The sequence below is a fragment of the Cygnus atratus genome, chromosome Z (genome assembly GCF_013377495.2).
Source record: "Cygnus atratus isolate AKBS03 ecotype Queensland, Australia chromosome Z, CAtr_DNAZoo_HiC_assembly, whole genome shotgun sequence".
Taxonomy (NCBI): domain Eukaryota; kingdom Metazoa; phylum Chordata; class Aves; order Anseriformes; family Anatidae; genus Cygnus; species Cygnus atratus.
The window spans coordinates 7,860,789-7,887,026 of record NC_066396.1 but is presented as its reverse complement, the minus strand read 5'-3'; the positions used below and the strand labels follow the sequence as shown (position 1 = coordinate 7,887,026).

The 26,238-nt window shown below is 40.8% G+C and overlaps 1 protein-coding gene across 46 annotated transcripts in view; it reads right to left on the bottom strand.

The window, feature by feature from the left end:
• The window catches only part of CELF4 (CUGBP Elav-like family member 4), a 676,700-nt gene that overhangs the window by 581,647 nt on the left and 68,815 nt on the right, over nt 1-26,238 (bottom strand). For all 46 annotated transcript variants that reach the window (XM_035566000.1, XM_035565962.1, XM_035565983.1 and 43 more), the window contains exon 2: nt 3,014-3,096. In XM_035566000.1, coding sequence (XP_035421893.1) covers nt 3,014-3,096 — 83 coding nt within the window. The remainder of the gene's footprint in view (nt 1-3,013; nt 3,097-26,238) is intronic.

The window sequence follows — 26,238 nt, the reverse complement described above, 5'->3', positions numbered from 1 at the left end:
AATTTGGATTGTCTGATGCTCGCAGAAGTGCTCTTTACACATACATACACACCCTCCTATGTTAACCTTCAATTATAGGCAAGAGTTTTAAACTATCCAGAAGAGACTAATTCATTTTGAGGAAGAGGATTCAACTAATAATTTTATGCTTTACATTCCATTCTAGTTGCTTTAAAATATCTATCATGATTCCTTGCTGCCCAAAAACAAAGTGCCATAAAGACTTTATTAATCAACACATACGTGCTTGGAAATCTTTTGATTATTCCACAAGATGACTTTATGTCCCACATATAACATGGAAATATGTGAAACATATTTCTGTCATCTTGCAAAGCACATCCAGAAAGTAATTACTGTAAAATATGTGCATGTAGCCACTCCACTAAAAACAGTGATACATAGCTAAGAGGCAAGGTGTCTGAATCTGGACACAAACTCCCGATGCCTCACCATTTCCATGCATTAGCATTCATGTGCATATTATTAAAACGACAAACTCTGTTTCAGAACACAAGAACACAAACAGCAATGTTGCAAGAGAAGACAAATACTGATGGTGGGGAAAGAAGCATCTTAATTCAATGGCTCAATGTAGTACAATTTTTCTTCCTATACCAGCCTTGTTAATTATTTTTGATACTTTCTCAGTAGTGCTGTTTGTGTCACAGACTGCAGAGGGTCAAGAGAAGGTGTTGTATATGTGTCATCTGTGAACTCATGTGAATGAGGACTTAGACCCTTGACCTTACAAGTGCTTTTTATTTTATGATGAACTATTCTTGATATTGTTGGTGCATGTTATCAAGCGCAGTCAGGTAAGTCATAAATAATTCTCTGCTACTCACACAGGAACCATAAAACAGTATCCAGGCATAACAGTTTAATCAAGAGACAAGGCTAGTTTCCTTAAATAAACTACAGTGACATCATTCAGAAGATGAGTTCAGAAACTTGGCAGAAGACTGCAAGCAGAGAGTTTGCTGGTGAAAAGTAAGGTTTAATCCTAAGACGACCAAAACTAGAAGTGAAAGGGATGGGGGGAGTCAGTGCTCAGAACTCTCAAAAAACAGGTCGCTATTTTAGAGGATTCACTGTTCCCAATTTAATCAGATGCAGATGCATAAAAACCTCAAAGGATAAAAACAAAAAAGGCTGCTGAAATCAGTGTGGCCAGTACAGGCTGTAAATGGTAGAAATGACCAACTAAAAAGCAAAATTTTCACCCGTAGATTAGAATTAGACAATAACGTGGGAAGAAAGACTTGATCTCAATTCAAGTGGCTGAATTTTGCCACTGTACAAAACAGTTTTGATTTTAAGAGTTCTGTGAATTAGAATCCCTTAACTGCAAGGCAGGATTCAGAAATGTAGACACGTAAAGAAGTCTTCCTAAAAAGTCCTGAATATACTTTTTTTTTTTTTCATTAAGCGTAAGGGCTCAGTCTCTCTGTTTTCTTGGAGATATTTCCATCAACCTCAAGATGAAACTAACCTCATAAAAAGATATAAGCTCCATGGACAAATGAGTGGTCTGGCTGCTAATGAGGGAAACAGTCTCGGTGAAGACAATTGGAATACCACTCACAATCTTTTAAATACACAACACCCTATTCATCACAAAGATAACTCTGGTTTTGATAAACACATTCTGACTTCAAGCTCATTTCAGAAAATTTCAGGTAAAATACCTGGAACATCCCTGTTCAAGACACATATAACTTTCTGCACAGCCAGATCTTAATTCTCTCTCCCCTGAATGAAACATCACTTGTTAGAAACAAAACAAAACAAAAAAAAAAAAAGGAAAAAACTAAACACCCCAAAAGATCCAAGTTACTTTCAATCTGCAGCTAACAGGTTTCTGGAAAAAAATAATTCTGAGGGAGTTGTCAGCTGACAGAAATGTATTTTTAGGGAATGAAGTATGTATATATTTACATAAGGTATGGCCTTTAAAGCAAAGATAGATGTAGATGAGCAAGTGCGTGGGCATCTCTGTACTGGCAAGGTGGCAAAGAGATAGGTAAATAGACCCAGGATGATGGAAACAAGCAGAGCAGAATCAACACTTTCTTCAGAAACAGAGCAACTGGTGTATCTCAGGTTTTGAGATAGGTAGGTTATGGGTAAACAGGACTCAGTCATTCAACACCAAGTAAAGACAAGAGACTTTTGGATCAATTCCCTCTCAATTTAGATGCAACCTGGGACCCTTAGGATCCCACTCTTAATTACTTGATCATTGATTTCAGTGTGATTTCACTGATTTCAGAAGACAACCTTATTCTGGTTTGCAGAATGCAGGAGTGCAGCACTCAGCTGTTTCTAATCCATGCACCCCAGCTGAATCTAAATAGTATCTCCCTCCCTCCTTTTGGTTACTGCTAAACTGGAAACCCATCCCAGCAGGTCTTCCCCACGTAATGTAGATTCTATTTTTAGCTCTGCTTGTGTTGTCTGAACCTTAGATCTTGCTCATGTGAATAATTTTCCTCATTATCTTGTGTTCATCTCTTCTCCCTCTTTTCTCCTTGTCTCACTGCCTTTCCAATCTGCTACAGCTGCTTGAATACTAAAGTAACTGAGTCAAACCACTTTGTCATCGGGAATATGTTTTCATTCCATGATAACTCAATAATGTGATCTGTTTCTTGATTTCTCAGTACCACACCTTGCTTCATAGAAGGAATATAGTAAGACATAGAACCCAGTGAGCACTTCACCGTAGCAGTCATAAGCATAAAACCTTTCCTCACCTGAGTAAAGCTGGTAGAATCCAGCCCATAACCAGTTAATTACTCTTTTCCTAGCTCCTGATAGGAGCAAAAGGCTTTTCTTTTTTTTCTGCATGCAAGCTATTTGTGTGGGTTTGTGGTATTCTGATTTTATTAGCACAACACAGATAGTGAATCATTCAAGCAACTGAAGCCATTGTGCTTCCAAACCCAAGATGGGAACTCCATATATAATCCATTTTAGATTTTTAGAAAAGAAATCAAGCTGGACTCACCCCCGGCAGTGTCTTCTGTTCATGCAGTGCACTCTGGGCCTTTAGAGCAGACTCCCTTTCACAGTATGTTAGGAAGGCACAGCCTGTAAATAAAAGAAAAACACTTGGTAAGAGAAGTGCTTCAGAGAGAATCTGTTTAAAAGTGGGATGTAGAACAAACCACTTTCCCATTATTCCATTCCCAGTAAGTCAACCATAAAACCTCTTTACCAGACTCTTTACTGCTGACCTACTAATGAAGAACTTCCTCTTAGCCTCTGTGAAAAGCAGGCAACAGAATAGATATGAGTGTTCTTTTCTGTCTGAATACACACTTAAGTATCAAATATGGAGGACTGCACGAGATTTGGGAACTCAAGAGAACCCAACGCATCGTGTCAAGGTAGGACATGAGATTCTATTCTAGCAACAGCACTGGGAACAAGCCCTTTACTGTCATACCATGCTGAAGGTCTCATACCTTTCTTTTGTACCAAGCACTCTTCTGTGCCAAGCACTCTGAGTAAAGGGCATAAAAGAATTTGGGACTTCCAGCTGCAGATGACTATGCCTATTGCTCAGTCTGACTCGCATCCACAGGTATTCTCCCTGTTTGCATTCACGCCAGAAAGTCACCACCCTGCACATGCTGCTGCAAGGGCTCACTGCCTTTGTGTGAATGGCTGGAAGCCAGTCCCAGCAAAGCCTCAAACCAAAACACCCATGGTGCTTTACAGACCAGCAGAACTTCAGAGATACCCCAATGGATCATATGTCCATTTCTTCCAGAAAGCTGTTTTATCATCTACAAGGGCTAAAGCCCTGTCATAGGAGGGCAGAGCAATAAACCCTACCTAGCCTTCTCTCCCCACCTCCATTCACCTCTTCTTGTATAACTGGTCAACATTGCAATCTTATATCAGTTATACATGTCTCATGTGATCAGATCATTCATTCCTACTGCAGTATACTGAAAACCTGCCAGCTCCTGCAGCAAAGAAATGTTTGTTATGCAGAGGACATTTTCTCTGAAGTTACTACAGAGTGCCTGCAACCTCGCCAGCTCCTTGAAGAGGAGGCATTGTATCTCTCAAGGTTCAGGCATCAAGTTCATCAAACCGTGAGCATCTTCCAAGAGGAAAACAAGAACAGCTAGACTGCCAAAGGAAACAAACATCTCCCATAGTCTGATCTTGACCCACCCACCTTCTCCACACTCGTATGAAAACCATGTGACAGGTCAGCAAACAGTAGATTCAACTCTTTCCCACTCTGATCACCACTGAGACTTTTGTCCATGCAACAGACACCATTTTATTCAGGTTGGTTCCTTAAACACTGTTACTGAAGAACAATACACTTGTTTGCTTTACATTGCTTTTAATAGATTAGTATGCACAAGAGAGTAAGGAGCAGGTATAATTTCCTTGAAGGTCACCTTGGGACAGTCACCCAACTCCCCTCAAAATGAAGCAACAAACCAGTTACTTGTTCTGCTTTGGCACAGAAGAAAAAAAATATTTTTTGCCCTACATTACTTTCTAAAGGTCTTGTTCTTCTCAGTGTGTTCAAGACAATCACATTTGTTGCATTTCAACTGAGACTCCCAGAAGCAGAAAGTGACAGTCAAGGAAGGAGACTAAATGACAGCAAGTTTGCATCCTCTAATTGGAATTATTTGGGTTCATTCCCCTCCAACTTCAAACAGATGAGCTTTCAGTCTGCATCTGCTACAGAAAGGGAAGAAACTGTGGTAGAGAAAGTTTACAGCTAGTGGAGGTAATGGATTGAAAAGGATCCTTAAGTCACCCATAGCTGGATAATCAAATGGGAAACTATGCTTAAATTTAATTTCAGTGCTAAATCACAGGCTGAGAGCTCTCTGTTGACTAGACACAATAAGAAAGTCTCCCTTTAGTAGCAGACATGGAGCAGCTGATACAGTCTAATTAGGCACATCATAGTGCACTGTTATAGAGATAAACTATGCAGTGTAAAGCTCCCATAATGATAGCTATATTTTTCTCCTTATTGTGATGGCTGTGACGACAGTTCAGGGTAACAACGTCCAGCAACTTCTACCACCTCATGACTGCAATTCAGATCAAATAGACAGAAGGCTGCTTCACTCTGAAGGGGCAAGGCTTCCTTCCAAGTTTCCCAGGAGGTACGCATGGGGCCAAGTTCTCATGAGGGAGCAGCTTCCATCAAGTCCTCTGCAATGATGTTTGTGCAAGCGGCAGAAGTACCGAACTTCCAGACAGAACTGATTTCCTGAACTATGTGCGTGGGACAGAAGGACTTTGAAATTGAAAAGAAAAAAAATCCAGTAAGAGGCTTTCGTATGGTCAGACAAAACACTTGAGGCAAAAATGTTTTGTAAAGTTATTTTTTAAACCTCATTCCTTAAATATATTATGCGCATGAATTACACTATCCCAATCTTGTTAGGCAAAGTCATTTATTTAGGAAAAAACTACGGTTTCAAGTTTTGATTGCTTAGAGACAGTGAGAAATCTCATCCCAGCAATGGCCAGCTGGAGGAAAGTACAGCTTAATCTATGATAGGCCTCAAATCTGAACTTGGGAAGGCCAGTTCATGCTTTTTGTATTGCTTTAACACACAGGATTGCTCTATAGGGATAGAACAGTCAGAAAGCAGTATTTTTCAAAAACATTAACACTAGGCTTGCAATAAATAACTCTTGCAGGATGGAATGACCGATTTCATGTATCAGTTCCTTATGTATTAAGACAAAGATCTCTTGCCTCTCCCCCCCGACCAAACATCCAAATACTTGATAAGTCCTTGATATATGAGGTATAATGCCGTTACACTTTCAGCACCTCCTTCACACGTTATTTTTCCTAAGGTGCCCCTTTCACTGCACACCCAGGCAACTCCTCCAAAGGAGTCCTCCTTCCTGGAGGATATTGGTTAAAGAACAGAGCACTAAGCGCTCAGGTTAACACCACAGAATACAACCCCCTAAACAGCTGAGTCTTGAAATAATACCATATGAAGCAACTATATCAGGTTTCATGAAGAGAAGTCAAACTGCTGAAAGTGTTTTTTGTTTTTTGTTTTTTTTCCCAGATAGGAAAACAATTTCAGAGCAATCAATTTTCCCCATAGAATGTTTTGATTGTGCAGAGAACCACTTATTTCACCAAAAAAAAAAAAAGATAGAAAACTTAAGTAACTGTACTTAACAGCTCACTTGCCATCAGCTGTTTGGGCTGGATGTGAATCTGGTTTCAGAGTGAAAGGTTTCATATTCTGTAACAAATCCTTTGCACCAGCCAGCCCTGTGGAACAGCCCAGTGTAATCAATATTCCTGAACACATCTTTTAAGGAAAGATAGGGTGAAGACAGTGCATTATGTCCATCATCTGCTTGTATGGGTGATAATGACTGAGTAAGTGCAGTGCTTTAGAATTATATCTGAATCTGAACAAAAAGTCTAATTGACTAATTATTGATAATGAAGGACTTGCTCCTAGCTGTTCCTAATTTCAATTCCATTTCTCTCAACCATGCCAAGTTTTCCAGACATATGTCAATCAGCTGAAAGATGTTTTGTTTGGATGTCTTTCCAGCTGTTCATTTGCTACCAGTGGACAGCTCTTTGGGCTAGTGTACAAACATCTGGAAACTCCCAGCTGGCAATTAACTCCCAACCTATTGAACTGCAGTCTCTTGGAAACATGAGGACATATTGTGTGGTCTCCTGGGAAACAGGGTTGTTAAAGAGAAGGGAGAAACAAAAACAGGAGCTTGAAATGAAAAAAAAAAAACACAGGCTCTAGTTTAATTTTACCTCCAGGGAATTCAATAACATAAATAATAACTGCATGCAATACAGATGGATAATGATTACACAGCAACTTCAACCCCACAGTAAGCCTGAAGATCCTGCACAAGCCTGGGAGGCAAAGCAGCCAGGGGACACATTCTGAGTTCAACAGCTGAAGTCTGGAAACCAAGAATTGTTTCATCCCACCAGCACTCAGCTCGTCCTGGGACGAACAAAAGCAGTCTTTGCACTTGATATCTCAGTACTCATCACTTCAGTGAGTTAGTTGGCCCTCTGATGCTTTAAACCAGACAAACACCTCTGACCAGCTAAGAAGCACCATTCACTTAACCTAGGTTTAGATATTTAAGACTAGTTACCCTAAGGACTACCATTAATGACAAGAAGTTCTTTTCACCTAGCACACGAGGAACAAACCTCTGGAGAGGCTATCCTCTGGTGCAAGACTCCAGCACAGCTTTCTCAGGTGCAGGTTTTTAACCTCGAGGTCTCATACTCACACCACCAGCTTCCACCTGCCACCTCCAACCTCCCAGCTACCTCAACTGCATGCATTATCTGTACCTCAACCCTTGTTACATATGGTGGAAGATGAAAATGATGCATACTGGGGATCTATTAATAATCAAAATTAAGGGCTTTCCCCCTTTCTTGCTTCATTCTGGCATACAGCCACAGGTATCCTGATGCATTGTTTAGACCAAAGAACCAGGCACATGGTGACTTATGACCCTTTCTTTGCCTGATGTGTTATAGGGTCATGAAATGTCACCAAAACAACTCCATAACCTCACACAAAGCATGCCTGAAAGCTTCTCCACATATCTAGATCCAGAAGCACTGTCTGAGTGCTAGGGTATAGACATGACCACTTCCAGGTGTTTGCTCCATATCCAAACAAGTCCTTACAAGTCCAGCCTAGATCTACCAAAACGTACTCAGACACTTCAACAGGGTTTGGAAACAGCCCTTAATCTTTCTGAGCATACCATAGGTTTGCTCTTTGGCGTTATGAGGTGTGGTGGTTTTACTCGGGTGGGCAGCTGAGCTCCACCACAACCACTCTCCCACTCCCCCTCCTCAAAAAGGAACAGGGAGAAAATACGATGAAAAGGGCTCAAGGGTTGAGATAAGGACGAGGAAATCGCACAATAATTATTGTGACAGGCAAAACAGACTCAACATAGGGACATAGTAAGATTTATTGCCTATTACTAACAAGCTAGAGAAGCGAGAAACAAAGGGAAGAAACCAAAAGCACCTTCCCCCCCATCCACCCTCTTCCACCTCCTGCCCCTGAGCGGCGCAGGGGAACAGGGGAATGGGGGTTATGGTTGGTCTACAGCGCTTCTTCGCTGCTGCTCCTTCTTGGTCACTCTCGTCCCCTGTGCTGTGGGGTCCCTTCCACGGGATGCAGTCGCTGCTGAACTGGTCCGGAGTGGGCTGCCCACAGGCAGCAGCTCTTCAAGAACTGCTTCAGATATGGGTCCATACCACAGGGTCCATCCCTCAGGAGCAAACTGCTCCAACCTGGATCCCCCACAGGCAGCAGCTCCTGCCAGCTCACCTGCTCCTGCGTGGTCTCCTCTCCACAGGCTACAGGTCCGGCCCGGAATCTGCTCCGTCAGGGGTCTTCCACAGGCCGCAGTCTCTGTCGATGCAGGTCCACCTGCTCCACCGTGGTCTCCTCCACGGGCTGCAGCGTGGAACCCTGCTCCACCGTGGTACTCCATGGGCTGCAGGGGGACAGCCTGCTTCACCATGGTCCTCATCACAGGCTGCAAGGGACTTCCGCTCCAGCGCCTGGAGCACCTCTCCCCCTCCTTCTTCACTGACTTTGGCGCCTGCAAGGCTGTTCCTCACTCCTCTCACTCTCCCAGCAGCATTTTTTTTTTCCCTGTCTCAAATATGCTCTCACAGAGGCGCAAAACAACATCACTTATTGGCTCAGCTCTGGTCAGCAGTGGGGCCCTTACCTAACATGGGGCAGCTTCTAGATTCTTCTCACAGAAGCCACCCCTATGGCCCCCTGCTACCAAAACCTTGCCACATAAACCCACTACACAAGGGCAAATTAAAAGGTTTGTTAGGTGCTTTAAGACTCTTGGGTTAAAGCCAAAAGCTAAAGCAGATTCTGAGCTCAGGGGTGTAAATCCAGTCAAAGGGAGAGCTTGTACGTAACTCAAAGCTATGCAATTACACCAACATAAAATTAGGTGCATGATTTGACCCATAATCTACAGCCTCTCTCAGAAGAGCCCTTGGCTCAGACCAGAACCTTGGCTAAATCAGCAATAACTGCTAACAGTTAGGACAGGTTTTGAGAAGGCTGACTCAAGTGATCTAAGCCAGTGTTTGATTCACAGTTGTGATTGCAGTCACTCAGCTGACAGGTGATAACTCCTGAAGCTACAGTCCTGCTTCTGTTACCTGCAAACAAAACTAAAATCCCCACCCAAGACACAAGACACTAAACCCATCACAATGCTACCAGGTTTCTTGTTTGTTCATTTTTCTTGGTTAGCAACATGATTTGGTTACACTGATACTCACTGACAATAGGAGCAAGGTTTTTTTTAAGCCAGCCTTCCAATTTAGTTTCATGGGACTCCTGCATAGCACATGAACTGGTGATCAAGATACCACTGTTAACAGTTACACAAGAACAAAAGAAATCAGTTCATATGCTATCTACTACTATAGACCCCCCCCCTTTTTTTTTTTTTTATATTTAACACACCTGACTTCCCAAAAGCCTAAGGCAGAGAAGCCAAGGGCTTTTCTCCAGAAGCCCACTGCTGACTTCAGGAACATAACTGTAATTCAAAAGCAGAAACCCAGACCTTTGTGCTGTATACAGACAGAAGAGCAAGAGCATATACCTCAGGCCACATGCCAGTGGTAATGCTCTGACCTAGCAGCTACAATCTCACAGAAGAGAACAAGGCACTTGCAAATAGTAACTTGGTTACAGATCCAAGCATCTCAGTGATGCTTCACTCCCTCTGTACCCTAGTTACTTTTAGGGCACATAGTCCCAGATGTACCAGAGGTCTGTGGGGGACCAGAGGCCCTACCCCCATCTTCCAATCCCTAGGCCTGTGTTTAAGAGACCTCTTCCTTTGAGAGTAAAATGGTTCCTACCTTCAAGGTCCAGAGATCTTTTACAAAAAGAAGGATGGTAACACTTAAGAAAACTCTTGCCTCAAAATCAACACCTCAGATTACGTCTCCCAGCTAGGATTTCAAAGTGAAAAAGAAATCTTTTTTCTCTAACTATCCTAGCTCTACATGTCTGGTTTTGAAGCAGTTCTCATTTGCTCTGTCTACAGTGGACTGCCCAAGGTTTAATCACTTGAGGGTTTAAAAGATTGAGCTGAATTTTCTTGAGGGGGACACAATCAATAAAGACTTCTGGAACTAGAAATGTTTTATCCAATTTCTTCATCTGTTTCTCTCAGTGATTAACTACCTTCTGACAAAAGTTAACATCTTTGCTGGTAAAGAACATTCACTTGGCTAGAACTTTTTCTTCATCTCCCCTGCTGCACCACTGCTGAACACTAACTGTATAGAGAAAAAGATAGGAATAAAAATCTTCCCAGATATTAGTTTTCCTGTCAATTATATCACAAGGCAGATTAACATCCGAAAAGCCCTGCTGTGTGGAATGCTAATCTTCTTTTTTGACATGTTATATCCCATTAACTATTATGATGCTGTCATTTTCCTACTGTAGGTAATTTGATAGGGGTCTGTATATAGACCACACAAAATACATACTCATACACACCCAAGAACCAATGTTAAAAAAAAATGGAGTGCAAATCCAAAAATGCAGAATGTAACTGCATTTACAGAATATTACCTAACTTAAAATGCATTTATTATACTTCAAAATAAGACATGGATACAGACAATCCAAAACAGTCCTTGCTCAGACCGAGCAGTGCTTAACTACATTTAGCAGTGTCCAGGCAGACAGCAGAGAAGCTAGAGTAACTGCTATAAGCATTTCAACAAAACAGTTTCCATCTTGTTTTTCAATATATTTTTAAATGAGAACACCTATTTAAAAGATTCTCATAGGAAGTTTCAATGAGTCATTTACCACAAAGCATTTTTAAGGCCCATGAAACAACTTCTGATCAAAACCTAGAGGAAAAACTTATTCCAGGACAGGTCTAATCCAAATCAGGCAAGCAGGGTCTTCAGCTTCTACACATTAGAAGAGAGTACTTTGTCAATAGCAGCTCCTTGAGGGTGCATCTGTTTTCTTTGAAGGTAACTCTACAGGTACCTTGCCTTCATGCCACCCCAGAACAGGGAAACTTCCTATTTCTTAAACCTTTCCCCCCAGCCCTTAGGATAAGGGAGCAGTTTCTGGCTCTGACCCACACAAGGACAGATGTCTCCTAGGGCCCTGAAATTTCTTTGCAAGTTGCTTTGAACCATCCTGTGCTAACTAGTACGCTCAAGATATGGGATTGAATGAACTGCTGGTTTGACGTAGCACATGCCAGGTTCTAGTTGCCCATATCTGCCAACATTTTTAGCTTTCATCCTGAAGCTTCTGAGATGCATTTGATTACCTGAGCCCAAGACAGCCCAATATCCACTGCTTAAGTCCCTGGAAGAGCTAGCCCTTCCCAAACATTTTATTTTTGGGAACAGATAGATCAACGTCTATTTTCTATACATCTAAACTGCCAATGAACCTGCTGCCCTTCAGAAAAATAACAACGTAGATTTATAACAACATAGATTTACTGGTTAAAGAAGTTGTCTACTAAAAAGATTTCAGGTATATCTAATAAGGCCTGCAAATACCTGATGCTTTTAGTTACAAAAGAACTCATGTTTAAGCAGACCAGCCTCACTTCAGCTTTTCATTTGTTGCCTAATAACTGTGGACTCAATGTTGCAAGAAATAGGCATGTCTTCAGGCCTTATCCATCAAGCAATTAGAGTTTTGATTTTCAAGTATAAAAAGGCCAACTTCAAAGTGAAACTCATGATCAGATGCCTGTCTAGACCAAGCAACAGTGTTCCTGGTATTTCAGAAAGTCACTGATGAGAGTCACAGACACTCTAGGGAACACTCAAGTGAGGATGAGAATAAGCAGGTTTCAGCTCCTAATCAGTCTACCTATTGTTTCAAAGAAAAATCCAACATGTTTGTGTTATCTGTTTTACATTGCAGCTCAGAAAAAAATGCTAATAAAAGTTATGATTTTTTCAAGATTTTATTTCCAGTGTTGTGATTAGCTAATGTATTTATTTATTTTGTGATTCACTTGTGAAAGTTATCACTCTTAATCCTATTGCTGACACTACCACTTATATTCAGACAGCTATGGGTTAAACCTCCTTAGAATACGTGCATTAATTAGGTACTGTATCTGCTGTTCTGGGTCTTGCCTTTTAAGTTCTATTGTTAGCAGCATATGAATAACTCTGTGGATATTCTGAAACATGCTTCAGAAACTTTCCCTTCTTCAGTAGATCCAATTCCCTTGGGGAAAGTTCTCCCAAAATTCCTAACTAATCTCCACAAGTTATGTTAAATAGTATTCACACTTTGAATGCCTCAAATCATTGCAAAAGAAACCCAAAGCAACACCATCTCTAAATAAGTTAAGATTGTTCTTCCACTTTTTCCATACCTTGCCTGTCTACATCCACCTAAGACTAGGATTTTTCTTTCTTAAACTTCTAAAAACCTAGCAGGAAGGTGATAAGGTGAAGAACACATGCTCCTTGGAAAAATATCAGCTGTGTAGTAAGTGTTCATAGTTAAAAGAGTTGATATTTTCACCCTTAAGAAATGCCAGGGACAGTGGACATCTTGCAGACATGATCAAATGATCAGTTATTTATGCTTCTATCTCAGTAACTTGTTCTAAATACAAACTGGTACTGCTCACCAAACAGCCTCGTAGTCTTTAAATCAGAGCACACAGGTCAGTATAGACTTCTGACATTTCCAGCTCAGGGTGGAAAGGCACTGAAGCAACTGCAAGGAGTAGCCACTAGGTAACTTCTAGCCCATTCAGAAGCAGAATGTTGTCTCTGAATTTTTTTCTCATCAAGTTTGCCAACCACACTTTTCCACCTCCAGAAGCTCAGATCCAGAGCTGAACCTGAACACCTCTCAAAATCAACCTCAGCACCTTTCTTCTACTTATAAGAAAGCTTTTCTCTGACCCTACACACAAGAAACATAAATGGGACAATACTGGATTTTCATTCTAAGTTCCACAGGGTTTTGTCAGGTTTAAATTCACTTAAGTACACCTGAAGCCACACTAATATTACAAGTCAAATCCAGATCCAAAAATAATGTTTTCTTTTCTTTATGTAGCAGCTGCTCCTTTGAGAGGATCGTCCTGAGACTGGAAGTCTTCAGAAACCTGTAAGAGTCAAAATATGAGCCAAAGAAAAGTCTACAATACCAGCTGGCTTCACAAGATTTCTGGAGACAAGTTTTAGCTGTCAGAACAATTAACATCCAGAATCCCAAACAAGATGCTGTTTTTCCACGTGTTTTGACTTTGAGAAGTTTCTTCTATCCACTAAGTGATGTTAGGAGCAAACAAGTATTGTCTTATCTTCTACTTCTTTCTCCTTACCCTTCTTTGTCAATATGACTTGTTCATTAATTACAGAAAGTGAAAGAGCATGAAATAGGAAGTTCTTCTGCAGGCAGCCAGAGATAAAGTAATCTTCTTGATCAGACCTCTATCCACTTAAGGCCAAGAACCACAAAAACACATACTGTGTGTCAGCACAAGACAAAAAAAGAGGTGCTCTGGGAGCATGACAGGAGAAAGAAGAAGCCTGCAAAAGCTTCTCAAAAATCCTGTCTCTGTTACAGCACGAAGAGACGGGTCCCAAGGGCCTTCACATCTCTTGCAAGAAGCTCTAACCTGAGCCACCACTGTGTTGTACAATCCTGCTTCAAGAGCCCAGCTCAAGTACAAATTAGGGGGCCAGACAAGGCACACAAAAGCTAGAAGATTTAACTGTGTATCCAGAGTCCCACAGATAGTTTGTAGGAAAGGTCAACCTTGAATCAAAACCTCCCAAGACTCCGGCCAGAGATACGAACACCTACCAGTCTACTCTTCCTAAACATGGAAAAAATCCTACCTGCACTTGCAAATACATAATGATCCTAGCAGATTCTCTTTAAAAAAAAAGAACTAGAAACTATTTTCCAGTGCATCTGTGCAAATTCCTATCTAGCACTGTGGAACTGAGCTCCTGGGCAGGAAGATGAAAACTACCATGTGAGTTTAAGTCTAAACCTTCAAGTTTTTGCAAGAGGTATAAGGATGTAATCTTCAAAGTAGAAAAAAAGCTGGTGAAATTAATTACAAGATCTGTGTAATTTAAAAAGCTTCAGTGCACTAGGTTTAAAAGGGCTCTTGTCAGTGTGAAGTGAAGGAAGTACAATTTCCTGATGAATAGAGAACACAAGGTAAAGTGTACAGCAATCACTACTAGAGAGATATTTTGATCACTTTTTGCTGATGAACAAAAAATAGTGAACAATGAATTTATAGTAAACTGCTTCAGACAAATGTTTTATATGGTTTGTAGCAGAAATCTTTACTTTGAAAATAAATTTGCATCACTTTGCACGAGCAGCATAGCCACAGAAGCACCAAGTACCACCAGGAAGATGGCACACGATAAATGTCACTTGTATCAAGACAGAAGAGCTGCCTAGCAGAAGCAGACCCAATTTTTAACAATACTTATCTAGGAAAGATAAACATCACAGAAATAAAGGTTTCATGCAGAAGAATAGAGACTAAATCACAAAAGACCTTAGAGGGTGTTGAGGCTCTGAGTAATATGCCTGGTCACCTGAATGTCTGCCAGGGAGGATCAGCTATGCCTAGCACCTTGCATGATACCTTGCGTGATCCTACTCCTAAAACAGAGGTAAGAACAGCCACACAGACATCAATGTTCAACAGGAGACATGAATCTGAAAAGGCAGTAGTGTCAAAAGACATTTTCAGATGATAGTGGACAACAGTTTGTGAATAGCTCTTCCTCCTTTGCCTTGTGTATGTCACTTCCACATCAAAGTGAACTCCTTCCTTTGGTGTCAATAGAAAATTCACACAACTAAAGCAGTCCTGTCAACTACAATCACCTGGAAGTGTTTGGAAAGACATGGAAGGAAAAAAAAAGAAAAGGAAATCATAGATGAGTAATAAAAATTCTTAATGGGCTGGGAGGACTGACTTATGAGGGAAGATTAAGAGAACTAAATATGTATAGCTTGGCTAAATGATGACTCAGAGGGATAGACGATAACCAGCTACAAGCCTGGAAGGTGTAAACAAAGTATAGAGAAGAATTGTTCAGGGTGATATTGAAGAATAACTACTAGCAGTTACGACATGAAATTCAACAACAGTGCATTTAGGCTGAGCATCAGGAATGTTTCCTAACTGTCAGGAATACTGGTGTCTGCTCCCCAAGCCAGCCTTCCCAGCTGATCTCTCAGAAATACTCAAAATTAAAAGAAAGAATATTCTTGACTAAGTTTACAATGTGTGTTTAATATATGACCATACAATGAGAGGTTTTCCCAATCCTAAAGGTTCAGTACAACAGTGGAATAATCCCTCAGACGCTGCTGGGGTGTGTTTTGCAGGTAGGGTGTAAATGAAGGAGAGGTAGAAAACACACAAAAAAAGTCAGAGGAGGTGGCTTTCATGTTCTTGTGCCACCACAGGGCAGTTCAGAATGCTTTTTCTCTCCCTATCCCACTCTGAGGCATAAGGGGAGAGAAATGCTTGAAACCCTATACCAAAGTCATGACCACAGATCCTTACATGATTTGAGACAACTGCAAGTTAACAGATGAAAGTTTATGACCCTACAGAAGGTAAAAGTAAACATTACTAACAGTCTGAGTCATTAGAGCAAATCAGTCCTTCAGGGAACTTTTACTACTCGAGTCACTTGAAACTATAAAAAATGAAAGTTAATCCTGATCAAAGAGCAAATGCATTCAGGGGGCCTCTATTTTGTCCTGCCTTCTCCCTGTTTTTAACTTCTGTGATTCTGTCCAACAGCTTAACACAGTCTCTAACCCAAGAGAAAGACCATGCTTTTAAGAAACCAGTTTCAATAACTTTTCTCAGTGAAAACAAATCAGAATGTCGACTGAATGGCATGGAAAGTTGTACTGAAATGCAATCCATCCATGGACTGCTAGGCAATTGCCTACAATTTTCAGGGGTTGGATAGAGCTGGGCAGCCAGCCACCCGCCAATTTTTTGTTGGTGGCGTGTTGTATTTTATACAGATCAATTTCAGGGAAAGAGAAAAAAGGCAATTATAATTCTACTAGTAGTTTTTGCTTTAAGGTTTAATATGGCATCTCGCTTGATACTTTTCTCCACTGATTTAATAGAAATGAGAAGAGATCTAAATCAAGTATGGACACAAAGGCACGTCTATACCAGTACAGTATCAGTGCTAATACAGTTCCTAATGGGAAAATATTCATGATTGCAGAGCACTCACATCAAGACAAAAACAGAAATCCTGTTGCCCACAGCATGAGAAGCTAGACCAAAACTTTCTAAGATACCTCCTGAATACAGTGGCCTCACAAACCTTTTCCATTACACATCTATGAATCACTGGCTAGTGGATGCCTGGAAACAAACACATTAATGATGTGGTTTCACTTTATTATTTTTTCCATCAGGAAAGCTAAAAATAGTGAGCCAGCTGCTGAGCATCTCTGGGAGGCTGAAACTCACTGGAGAATCCCTGCTGATGTCAGAAAGGCAGAGAGTAGAGTTTAATGAGTTTAAAAAAAAAGATAGTGTTGTGAAGGAGTGGATTAGAACATTATGCGAGAGTGACGGTACTAGGTCAGACAAAGTCCATCTCATCCAATATCCTGTCTCCAACAGTGGCCAGAAGCAAATGCCCTGAAAAGAATGACAGGATACGCATAATGCTTGCTTTGGGTATTCTCTCAGTCTCCAGTCTAGTGGCTTGAGGACTTCTGAGCCAAATCTGATCTTTGTGTATACAGGAATCACTTGATGAAAGTCTCATTTTCACATTCATTACATTTCAACATTTCAGTTGTTGCTTTTCCTGTAAAGGGATAAAGTCTGTTTACATTATATTAAATAAGCTTTCCAGAAAGAGTAGTGGAGTCCTTCCTAGCAAGCTGCTATCTTAAACATGCACCATAAGAGTCTGCTTCCAGGATCACCTGTAATTCAATTGCACCAATCAGCCCAAAAGATGAACCAAATGACTCCAGCTTTAAAAGCACGACCCCTTACCTACCTATTTACAGACAGGGAAGCTTTCAAGATCAAAGCAGATGAGCTGGCAGGATGCTTGAGTTGAACCATTTTTGCCTTATTGGTTTTTGGTTTTGTTTAATTTGGTTCCAGCAAATCAACATTGCTCCAAACGGAACTACTTCATCACAGGATTTCTCCTCTAGTTCTAGCTCTGTTGATAAACGATGTTTCTCCTGATCATACATTATGCATAAATGAATACCCTCAGGAATTTTAACATCCCCCCAACCGCAAGAAAAAAAGATTATACACAACACCCACCACACACACACCAGACCAATAATATACAATCTCTTCATGATCCTCACATTTAAGGCTGAAAATACAGGCTTGTTTTAAAATACAAGCTTGTTTTTTAAATGCAAATCAGAAGACAAGAAAGATTAGAATTTAAATTGTCCCTATTGCAAAATTACATTAATGTACATATAAGTGACAACTCCTATAAAGTATATGGAAAAAGATGGTGTATATTCATTCTCCATACTCTAGATTCTGCCACTGGACTGTCTTTGTTCTGTACTTGTATAGATACTAGCAGATCAGCATCCTCAGAACAAATGCATGCAGCCACTTTCTCCAGCAGCAATTCACTGCCTGAATCAAAATGTGATATAATCACCATATGATTTAATTGTAACAACCTACATATGCTGGTAAAAAGACTTGTTATGCTATAGCTAAGATGAAGGTAAGGTTCCCCTACCTTGAGAAGAGAGAAAAGCAGAAATCTCCCCCTAGTTATTATTAAAACAGTCCCAACACCAGACATATCTGAAAGACCTTTCTCCCCACCCTCACATCCCCTAACATAGATACCACCCTTATTCAGACGAGGCTCCACTTACACAGTACTTGTATTCCCCACCTCCCTTTCCTCTTCTTCAAAGAAATTTCAGAGACCCACTGCCAAGGATGAACTACATAAGATTCTCATACATGAAGATGATCAGGACATGCCCTGCAGATGCTTGCTTCAGCTTTAAGCATCTTAACTAATTTAACAGGTAACTGAACAAAATGTAGTGTATGCAGCCCATGTAATATCAGTACATTGCTTTGACACCAGTATATTATGATGCAACTTAGTCATGTCATAACATGACATTTGACAACTCATGCTCAGGTCTGCCCAACTGAAGGGCGTTCTTCAGCCCATTGACACACCGGACTGGGGGCTGATCTTTACAGACAACTGTGATATTCTGTCTCTTGTCTTTGCTCTCCATGGAACACAGCGAGATATCCAAACTCGCTCATCTGCCCTGAATTACCATGTCTAAGAATTTCTCATCTCTTGCATGAATGCCCTGCAGCCATATCTCCAGTCCTTTGGCTACAATTCCTGCAGAACTCATGGAGCTGGGTGTCCCCAAAGGAAATCCATGTGAAAAGGGCTTATGTGCAGCTTAGATCCCACACCAGGAAGGGCTTTCACCTCACTTTAACTTACCTTAGGAAAGAGGGCAAGTCAGAGCCACTTGCAGCTACTTTTTCTTTTGGTTTTGGTCAGCATCCAAAACCCACGCAGGTCTTTGCAATATCAGAGACTGCCTGGCAAGGTGGCAAGTCAGTGGTCACCCAGAGAGCATTACATGATAGGACACATTACGACACTTTGAAGTGCACATCCAAGGGTATAGCTATTGTAAGCTAGTCATTAAAAGATCTCATAACATCTCTCCTCTCAAATGCAAAAAAGGAAAGGACAGCACCTCCAGCATCTCTTGCTGCCTTCAACAGTTAAAAAAACAAAGCCTGAGCCAAAAAGACTCTTCAGGAATGGGGGAAAAGAGTACCAGTGCCATTAATAAGGCTGTTGAATAAGGCTGCTGAGGCCTCAGCACCAAATGGGGTACCCACTCACTGCATATGATTCAAAAGGTAGAATTCAAAACCTGGAGCCAGAGAGGTATTTCCACATTTTTATTTTATGCAGGAACTAAGACATTGCTCTGTCAGTTTAGCAAAATAGAAAAAAAAAGCCTGCATAGATACAATTGCTTGATACATCACAGTAAGTATCAGGGAGAAAAGAGGCATTTAAACTAAAGGACAATATTGCACAAGGACAAATAAGTATAAATTTACTATGAATAAATCTGATTTGGGAATTAGAAAAAGGTTTCTAACCATCAGAGAAGTGATGCTCTAGAACTGCCTTCCTACAAGGATAGTGAGAGCAAACAACCTAATTAGTTTAAAGATGAGGCTCAATAAACTTATGATTATATGAGGCAGTTTTCTGCAACAGTAGGGACCAGATCCCAGTGATCCAGGAGTCGTGTCACTCTGCCCTGTGTTCCAATCTGCATCCCATCCGCCTAAGCTCTCAGCTGCAGTGCAGTGACCTACCAAGAGCCTCAGACTCTTCTAAAACAGGACCAGCTGCTGTTTTCCAAAATGTTTCAATTTGCATTAAGACTGAACATTTCCTACCAGGCTAGAAAAGTAAAATAAAGATTTTTGGGGAAGGAGGGGCAGGGAGAAAGCCCCTAGAAAACATTATAGAAAGTACAAAATGAAAATATTTGAAATCTATCACTGAAATTAAGGTGGGGGAAGAAGTACAAGATTATTTCTATTGGAAACTTGGGCAAAGTACTGCATTATTTTGAGAAATAATCATACAAGTTGAAAACCATTTTGATATTTGATAAGATCAGTCCATATATTTGTAATTTTTGTTGCAAGAGATAGTGTCTCTGGATAAGCATATTAGTTATGCCAAACATTTTCTGCTCTACTCTACAAATTGAGTGCAGCACTCTTGGCTGCATAGCAGTAGTAGGTGAATCACAGAACTGTCAATTCAGAGCAATTACAATGAAATGGAGCTTGGGAGATCAACTCATCCAACCAGCTACCAAAACACATGGTGTATGTAAACCCATTTAACATTTTCCTCCAATCCATTCCTAGAAGCCCTCAGAAATAAAAATCTATATTTTGGAATCAAAATGCAATATGTATTGCCTCATTCTGAATCCTACTGAGCATTAAGACTGGCAGGTGGAGGAGATTTAGAATAGAGCCATTCCTCATTTTCAATAAAAAAAACTTATACTGTACTTCTGCTAGTTAAAACTGTCCCAGGATTACCCCAACAGCAGTCTTGCTATTATCCATTTTTTTTTTTTTTTTAATATAACCAATAAAGCTCCCAGGAAAGATCAGTCTTAATATGTGAAGCAGTCTCATACTGCAAGGGAAAGTATCTAACATACAGAGCAAGTACCTCTGGACTCCTCTTAGGAGATGTTAAGGTGTCAGATTTACCAAAGAATTCTCAAGGGATCTGCTTGACCACTCCAATATTTCACCATCTCCTAAAATAGATTCATGGCTGCCAAAACCATTGATGGACCACTTCTGACCTTCCATTTCTATCACTGCCAGAAGGAAACAGGGCTGTACACAGTCCAGGGCATCAGATCTCATCTCAGCTATCACCTAGCATACCTGTCTTATAAAAGAGGAACAGCATAAATGATGAGTAGAGCACATTTAACATCCAAACATTTTTCTGGATATGTTTGAAGAGCTCTGTGCAATTTTGATTCCTCTTTCACAGCAGTGTTAAAGAAAAGGGAGCAATTGCTATCTCTATTTTACCAATGTTGAAAAAAGGCTTAAAAGCAAGCAGTCAGACTACCCTTTCCATCTACTCATATAGAGTACTTCAGTAAAGGTTGTTTATCCTAGATTCTAAGCTAAATCTGGTACTTTTCCTCCATCAGCTTTCCACAACTTATCTGTCGTTCACTTTACCTTCTCTCAACTTAGTCCATAAAGAGATTTGGGGTCTTTTCTGGAATAGAAGATGTTCCACAGCTACAAGCTGTTATAACAACCTGTCTGCCTGCTGCTCTCCTGGGCACCTGCATTATGCAGAGCTTGGTGTTCTTACTCTTCACTTCAGGATCTGGTGTGACACTTCTGAAACACAGCAGACTACAGATCAGATGTTTTAAAAAGAAAAATCCTTAAGAGTAGCTTCAAAAATTTAACTTCCCAAAGTTGTCAGGAAGAAAAATTGAGACCAAAGGAAAGGCAGATATTTGAGAAAAGTGCAGACAATGGGAAGGATGTAAACTAGCCAGAATGCTCAACTTGCAGACACTAATGTTTTCGCACCTTGTCTCCCCTGCTTTGGTTTCTCCCATTGAGAAGTGGGTTCCTTGTTAAAAACTGCCCTAAACCACACCTTCACAACGCATGAGCAGCCTTCACTCAGCACATTGACTCTCCCATTTGAGCAGTTATATTCCCAACTACCTAAATGGTTCTTGAACGCTTCAACCCCTTCAAGCAATGCAAACTGCTCCTTCTTATTACCCCACTGCAGTCTTTCCCAAGCTCCCTCTTACTTCTGCCTCACAACAGTCCTCTGGGGCTAATTTCAAGATAAGCCTATTGGGGAATGAAGCCTCCCCCCATCCTTCCAGTAAGAGACTAACATGCATGCTGGAGCACACTTGGATAGACACAAATGTGTAAAAGATATAGAAAAATGAACTATAAGAGATGAACACTGAATGTCAGAATCATCTTTAAATTTTCTGAACTCACTTAGGAATCACTTTCTCAAATCACTCTGGAAACTCGACCCAATGTTCTATTCCTTCACTTATGCCCTTTTAAAAGCTACATCTTTAAACCTCAGCCTTTCTTCCACCAATTGTGTGCACAAGGTATTTGTGACTCAATTCTCTTATATATGCAAAGGTCAAAGAATATCTGCTAATCCAGATGATTTCAAGATTTTGGGGAGGTTGGAGTAGGGGAAGAAGGTGCAAGGCCCAAGCAATGAAATTCCTGAAAACAGAGCCCCAGATATGAAGTTTTTAATGAACCTTACTCTCTATCAGGAGACTGGGATGAGTCTTTGTCCACAGAAGGCAGGTGGATCAAGAAATTTGAAGTCCCATATCAGTGTTTTTGTTGATGTCAGTAACCTACTGCTGCATCTGAGTCTATCATGGACAAAAAATAATTTCCATTTTCAACTGAGCTTGATTTGTGTTCAAAACTTACTATTAAATTTGGAGCAGGTGAGGAGCTGCTTTTCTTTTCAAAGAAAGCACTGGAGAGATGGGTGGACTACACTTACTCCTTCCCCAATTTTAAGATTTTATTACCAATGACACGAATCAAGTAAAGACTTCCAAAAAACCTTAAGTCACTTCAGAGTTGTTATCCTGCTGGTGTTAAAGGAGATCCTGCACTTAAGTATTTCAGAGTAACTTCTGTTGAAAATACAAATCCCTCTGTCACTGAAGCTATGGCATTGCCTTTATGCCATAAAGTGGGTTGTCAGCAAAAAGGGTGATGACCAGATCCTTCCCTGTCCACTCTCTATCCTTCCACTTTGTTACTTAGGGCATTGACTCTCAGTGTCCACAAACAGATTTGCTTAAGATCCCGTCTGTTTGCAGCAGCAGATGTCAGGCTCTTTCAGGAAGGACTTGGCAGCTTCTTTTCCACTGTTTGGTGTTGAGCAATCAGCATGGCTGCAGGAAACATTAAATAACAGACAGGCCAGAAACTGCAGACCAGTCCCTCAACAGCACAGGTAAATATGCACTTTGAGCACAAAGCCTTTATTCCCTCCCCCTTCCCTCCATCCCTTAGATCAAGCACACCAGAGGCTTGCATATGCCTTGTATCGACAGCCAGCAGGTTGGGACTCGAGCTCAGGCTTACATCTAGCTTTCTTACACAGTGCAGAGGTACCTTGAGGCATTTGAGGAAAAGCTGCACCAAGACAAATCCTCTTGCCTCCAGCACATAATACAGAGAAGCAATAGCAAATCTGGACTGGGAGCAGCTGGCCTTGCTACAAAGTGAGGAGTGAGAACAAAACTAGGCGCTGGGCCTGCCTGAAGTTTGGCTCTGGTCCTCTGTGGCTTTATTCCTACTGCAGCTACAAACATGTGAGTCTACAATTTAGTAATAATATACTTCTTGACTGACCTTTCCTGGCAAGTTAATGACAGGAGAGAGTAATAGGGACATGCTTTTTAATTTAATGTCAGTCAATAGTAGTATACAACTAATAGACTTAGACATCATACATTCAATAATTGTTTTTACTTGAAGCCCTTACAGTTTGCCCACTGAAACACAGCATGTCAGCAGCAGTCACTGCCTATTGATAGGCACCAGCAAGACGTTTATTCATACCTTTCTGGCTAGTTTACCTTCTCCTGGAGCATCCATCACTCGAGAATCTAAGCACCGAGATATAGATTCATTTATACGTGCACACATTTTGGCTCAGCTGCCAGAGAAGCTGGGATCATTATACCTTTCGCAATAGAAAGCTAGCTCCCCTACAAGCACACCCATTTATTTCACATCACTGCCAGAGGAGCTTATTTATACCTTCTAATACCTAGAAACCCCAAACAGAATCAGTACTTCCTTCAAGTTAAGAGGCATATGCGTACCTGGGGCCAGCCACATTCGGATAGCCTGAACACAAGGCTTTTTCCTCTATCTTTGTCATTTTTCAAAGGACTCAATAAAATACTGAAGATGGAAACAGCAAATAATAAACACTTGGGACTTCAGCAGGACTGAGTCAAGTGGGATAAAATTTCAGACCAAGGCCAAAAGCTGAGGAGTGTCTGTACCAGGTTCTGTTATGCTGCCACAAACAAGATGCCTCACTCAAAGTCACCCACAGGAGAGCAGCACCTAGCACCAATCCACAGCACCCCTCAGCCATTACTGCCATTCAAGTATCTCTTTGGAAAACAAAGAGCACATTGCCAGGGGTTCAGTTAAATAGGCATCAGCAATGAAAATTAACTTTTTTTTTTCCCCCATATGAGCACTATTCTTCCTTTTGGTAGGGGACAGGAGAGTTGCATCGATACTTGGCTCTTCAGATAGTAGCTGCCCTAGGGTTAAATTGCTAAAAACACCCTTCTTGCATGTTATCCTTATTTTGTTGGAAGGATTAGGTTCATTTCATTTTACATGGGAAAGATGAATGACCCATTCCACTGGCAAGGTCTAAACTGCAGCCCTTTGCATGCTGAAGTCTTCCACCACTTACTCTTGTCACAAACACCACCCTGCAATCCATTTAGTTTCATTTACAGCAAATTAATTTCTCTCTGACCTTTGGCTCTGCTGTCAAACAGGCCTGAGACAGACAAGAGCTTAGGAACAGCAAGTGCATTTGATGGTGTCAATCACCAGACCTCAGGGATATTCTTAACTTCTCCTGTGCCAGATCAACAAAAAAAAAAACCCTTCTCCTGCTTCTGGAGGAACAGGGCTTGTGCCCACCCCAGCTGTGGTTTTGCTAAGCAAGCCCTGCTCAGCCCCCAACAGCTGCCCGTAAATGGAGATAGAAGGCAAATATTTTACTTACTATAAATTTACTTTCAAATCTCACTCCACTCCTTGTCCGTCAATTAGATTTATTTTCTTTAGGTTAAGTTTTAAAGGCAAATTCCTTAATGTAATGGTCATACTGTTCAAATTGCTACTCCAGCAATTTTATTGCCTTACTGCCATTTGCATACCATTACCCACTGTGCCTTGCAGCATCATTACTCTGCTTTCAAGACTCCATCTCTAAGAAAGAGCAAAATACAGTCAGTCCCTAGAGGGAAAAGGACAGCTAAATTCAACCACTGCCTCTAATTCTCCAATGGAAAGATCTTTTGCCTATTTTCCTCCATTACAAGTAAATTTTTCATCCAAATGCCCATCCACAGCAGATTTTGTCCAGAATAAAGACAACCATCTTGCCAAGAAAAGGGATTGTCTGCAGTTAGAAATGAGGCCCTACATTTGCCTTCTTTCCAAAAGGAGAATAAAGTATTCACACCTACTGTTGGAGCTCTCCTCATTGTTGGACCTCAAAGAGGAAGCAAGGCTGAAAGAAATGGAAGGCAGTTAAATGGCAAGGCCTAGCTGGGCTCATCTGAAATCCTTTGCTCACAACCCACCATGCTCTTGAGCACTGCTGAATCGAAGTCCTTGCTATTTCCAGTGCACTACCTGGTAAAGCCACAGGACTTCACGTGTCACCTAGCCTCAGTGCTGGTCTCTTCCTGCGTCACTACAAGAGCCCATGGGCTCTCTCTCCATGAATTTTTCATGGGGACGTAAAAGTTTCCTGCAGCAAGTTAGATATTTTCATTAAAGAGAACACACTGAGTAGAATCAGAAGCATCTTTGCAGGCTCCGTTCAGGAAGTCCTTCTGCAGAGTTGGCAATTGCCTGTGGAAAATTATTTTCCAGAGCACACCCAGACCCTCTTCCTGTAGCCATATGCTAAAAATCACGCTTCACACTCTGAAAGGCCCCAAAAGATTTGAAGGTCTGTCATTTTTCTTTTCTCACAACTGTAAAAATTCTTAAAATAAGGTCTCCATTACCAAAGGAACCTAGATTTTTCAAAAGCAAGCAAAGGAAAATCTGCAGAACTGAGTCATTTCTGCCAGCATGTTTCTTGAAAATAATGATTTCCCTCCTCCAGCAGATATCAGCATCTCTACTTCCTCTTCCAGAAGGAGTCTATCCATGAAGATAATTTTCACCTTCATTTTTAACTATTGCTTGCTATAGTTTGGACTAAATCCCAACATGCAGCAACAAGATGTTTATTTATAGTCTATTGTAATAAGCACTGTTGTATCACCTCACTTTTTGAGCCATGTCTGTGAATAGTCTTTTCCTTGACTTTTTCTTTTATGCATCTATTTTAGAATTTTTGTACCCAATTCAATAGGCCCAGCAATTTCTGATGGTGCACTACTACGTCAAACAATAAGTTAAAACATTAAGAAGTCTAAACACAAAAACATTCTTTCTTAAATCTTTCCCTATATCTTCTTGTTTTCAGAATACCTGACTACATTGGGGTCCAAGAAACACTAACTTTTATTGGGGATTCCTTTAATTTAAAAGCAACTTTGCCAGAGTTTCCAGTTATTTCAAAGTCCTTCAACTCTTCTCTAACTTCCACATCAGATTCCCATGTAAATGCCAAAAGCTTTAAGTGTTTTGATCTCCTTAGACAAGAGACCTTACACAAACCTA